General features: G+C 50.7%; 1 protein-coding gene across 1 annotated transcript in view; it reads right to left on the bottom strand.

Moving 5' to 3' along the window:
• The window catches only part of LOC107085450 (extensin-like), a 1,734-nt gene extending 943 nt beyond the window's left edge, over positions 1 to 791 (bottom strand). Inside the window, exon 1 of the mRNA XM_015375761.1 lies at positions 144 to 791. Within this exon, the coding sequence (XP_015231247.1) occupies positions 144 to 791 (648 nt within the window). The remainder of the gene's footprint in view (positions 1 to 143) is intronic.
• Positions 792 to 2,753: the final 1,962 nt, after the last annotated feature.

Raw genomic sequence — 2,753 nt, 5'->3', positions numbered from 1 at the left:
AGGTGCAGGTCTTGGGTTTTGTTTTGGGCTCTGGTTTTTCCGCTTGCATTTCTCCTCTTGCATAGGGGAATTTTTATTTATTTTATTTTATTTTTTTTTGGTGGGGGGGAGCGGTTGCGGGCGGGTCGGTGTCTGGTGTCCACTGTCGCATTGTGGGGGCTTTTCTGCTTGGCGTTCTTTTTTTGGGGGGGATTGGCATATCTGTTTTCTCGGGGGGCGGGCGGCCCCGTTGGGTGGGGGTCCTGCTGGCGGCGTGTGGATGGTGTGGATGGGCTGGATGCGCTGATTGGGTTTTCGGGTGGGTTTTCCCACTTGGAGGCATGGTGGAGCTGCTTTGTTCCCGATGATTGCGGAGGGTGTGGCTGCGGGCTGGTGGGGGTTGGAGTGGCTCCGGCCGGCGCAGGTCGGAGGCGGAGGAAGTGCCTCGGCCGCGGGTCGGGGGCTGGTGCGGGCGGCAGGGGGGCGGCGGACGCGGCTGTACTGCTCTGGCTTCGTCTGGTGGGGGATCGGCGTTGTTCGCTCCGCTTTGTTGCTGGGGGGGGTGGTTGCGTCAGCTGTGGTCTGCTCTTGCGGTTGGGCGCCGGGCGGCCTTTTTGCTCTTGGGTTAATTCTGTGTGCGGTGTGCGGTCGCGTTGGGTGTTGGGGTCGGTCGTCGGGGCTTGGTTCCGGGGGGCGGGCGTGTTTCGGCGATCTGTGGGGGGGGCGGTTTCGTTGCCCAGCCCAACTTCAGGGTGGCTGGCTGCCGGCGGAGACCGCAGACTCGTCCCAGTGGCTCCCCGGGGCGCCGGCATGGCGGTGGCTGGGGGGCTTCTTCGGGGCTGTCTCTCCTCCTCCCTTTGTGGGGGTATGATTTCCGGGGCTGGCCCCTCCTTGGTGCCTTGGCTCTTGGGGTCCCTTTGGGCGCCTGGGGCTTTGGGTCTCCCTGCGCTGGACTCAGTGCTCTGGGGGGTGTGCCTCTCCGGCTCTCCACAACCATTATTGAACATTTTTTCAATGGATAAACTTTACATGCACAAGTTCACCCTCACAAACAACTACAGGTGCTAGGCTTCAGGTACTTAGAGATTCACTTCCAAACAGAAAGCCCACATGAGGCTGCTAAGTGAGGCAGTGGGTAGCACTGCTGCCTTGCAGCAAAAAGGTTCTGGGTTCGATTCCTGGCCCGGGGTCTTTCTGCATGGAATTTGCATGTTCTCCCTGAGCATGCGTGGTCCAAAAACATGACTGTTAGGTTCATTGGCTTCTCTAAGTTCTCCTTAGGTGTGAGTGTGTGCGTGAATGGTTGTTTGTCCTGTTTGTCTCTGTGTTGCCCTGGTGACNTTCATTGGCTTCTCTAAGTTCTCCTTAGGTGTGAGTGTGTGCGTGAATGGTTGTTTGTCCTGTTTGTCTCTGTGTTGCCCTGGTGACCTGTCCAGGGTGGACCCCGCCTCTCGCCCCCACTTGGGATTAAGCGTGTTTGAAAATGGATGGAAGGATAAAAATAAGCTGAAGAACAAGATCAATATTTATTAAATTACTTAATTGTCAGAGTAATCACTTACTAAAATAATCACTATTAATTAATTGCTTATTTTAGGTTGTTTTAGAACAGTTTCTTTCCATCTTATGTTCAGCATAACATTCAACACAGACCTTGCAGTCTACTGTCTGCAGGTTAACAAGTTTGAGACACATCAGATAAAGAAAACAGAGACGTTTCTAAGACAAATGATTGATTCAAGACTTTTTGCTGAGATAATCATTGCATCAGGAAGAAAATATTCTCAGCGAAGAAGTGATGAACAGAAGGCATTTCTGAAGGAAACTGCAGATGTAAAGTGATGTTAGGCTCTGGAGGCAGGAGCTGCCAGCTGGTCATCATTGATGGACTGATGGATTATCTCCCTGAAGAAAAGCATTAGCAACATGTCGTCCTGGTCAGACCTCTGAAACCACAAAAATATTTCAGCTACATTAATCACAGCTGCAGCAAAAACCTGTTTAATTCCACTGACTGAAGAAATCTACATCAGACCAGAACATGAGCAGAGATGCTCTGTTAACGGTACAGCATACAGAAGGTGGTCTGCTGAAAGGAAGGGGGTGGGGTGGGGGGGGGTGATTGAATTAATCCGATGCAATAACAAAAGAGGCAGATCTGCAGGGTTTATTTTGATCACTAACAGCAGCTTGAAATAAAAGGAAGTGTCCCTAAAGCTATGACGGATAGCACAGTAGCGGCGGCTCAGGCAGGCAGCAGCACAGCTCCCAACACCATCAGGTTCATTGACTTCGTAGTGGAACCTCGGCACCACCAATTCGGATCGGATTTTCGGTGGGCGAAAAGAAGGGGGTTGATTAAACAACCTGGATGGTTCTCTCATCTGCTTCAGCAGGAAGGTTATCTAAAAACTATGTTTAGCTTGGTTTGAAGCAATCATTCAGCATTCAGTCTCACTGAAGTATAGGCTGGATGTAGTCTGGTTCCAGCGGAAATTTCTCCAGAGGGGGGGTTGGGCCGCATAACGTAGCTTCAACTGACAACCAGTGTTCCTCTCCTCTCAGACATGAAGGGCCACAGGTAAAAGAGGAAGTGCAGATTAAGTTGGTTGCTTAAGTAATTTCTGTTGCAGGATGTGACGTCGAGGGGAATTGCTCTTGCTTACGTCATTGACATTTGATCTTCTATGGCAACCACAGTCTGAGGTTGAATGTCTAACTAATTTGAGATTGCATTATTAGTGAATTAATCAAAAACTGATAACAAAAATATC

The sequence above is a fragment of the Cyprinodon variegatus genome, unplaced genomic scaffold, assembly GCF_000732505.1.
Source record: "Cyprinodon variegatus isolate N-32 unplaced genomic scaffold, C_variegatus-1.0 Scaffold125, whole genome shotgun sequence".
Taxonomy (NCBI): domain Eukaryota; kingdom Metazoa; phylum Chordata; class Actinopteri; order Cyprinodontiformes; family Cyprinodontidae; genus Cyprinodon; species Cyprinodon variegatus.
The sequence above is the reverse complement of the archived record's forward strand: the minus strand, read 5'-3'. Positions and strand labels throughout refer to the sequence as shown.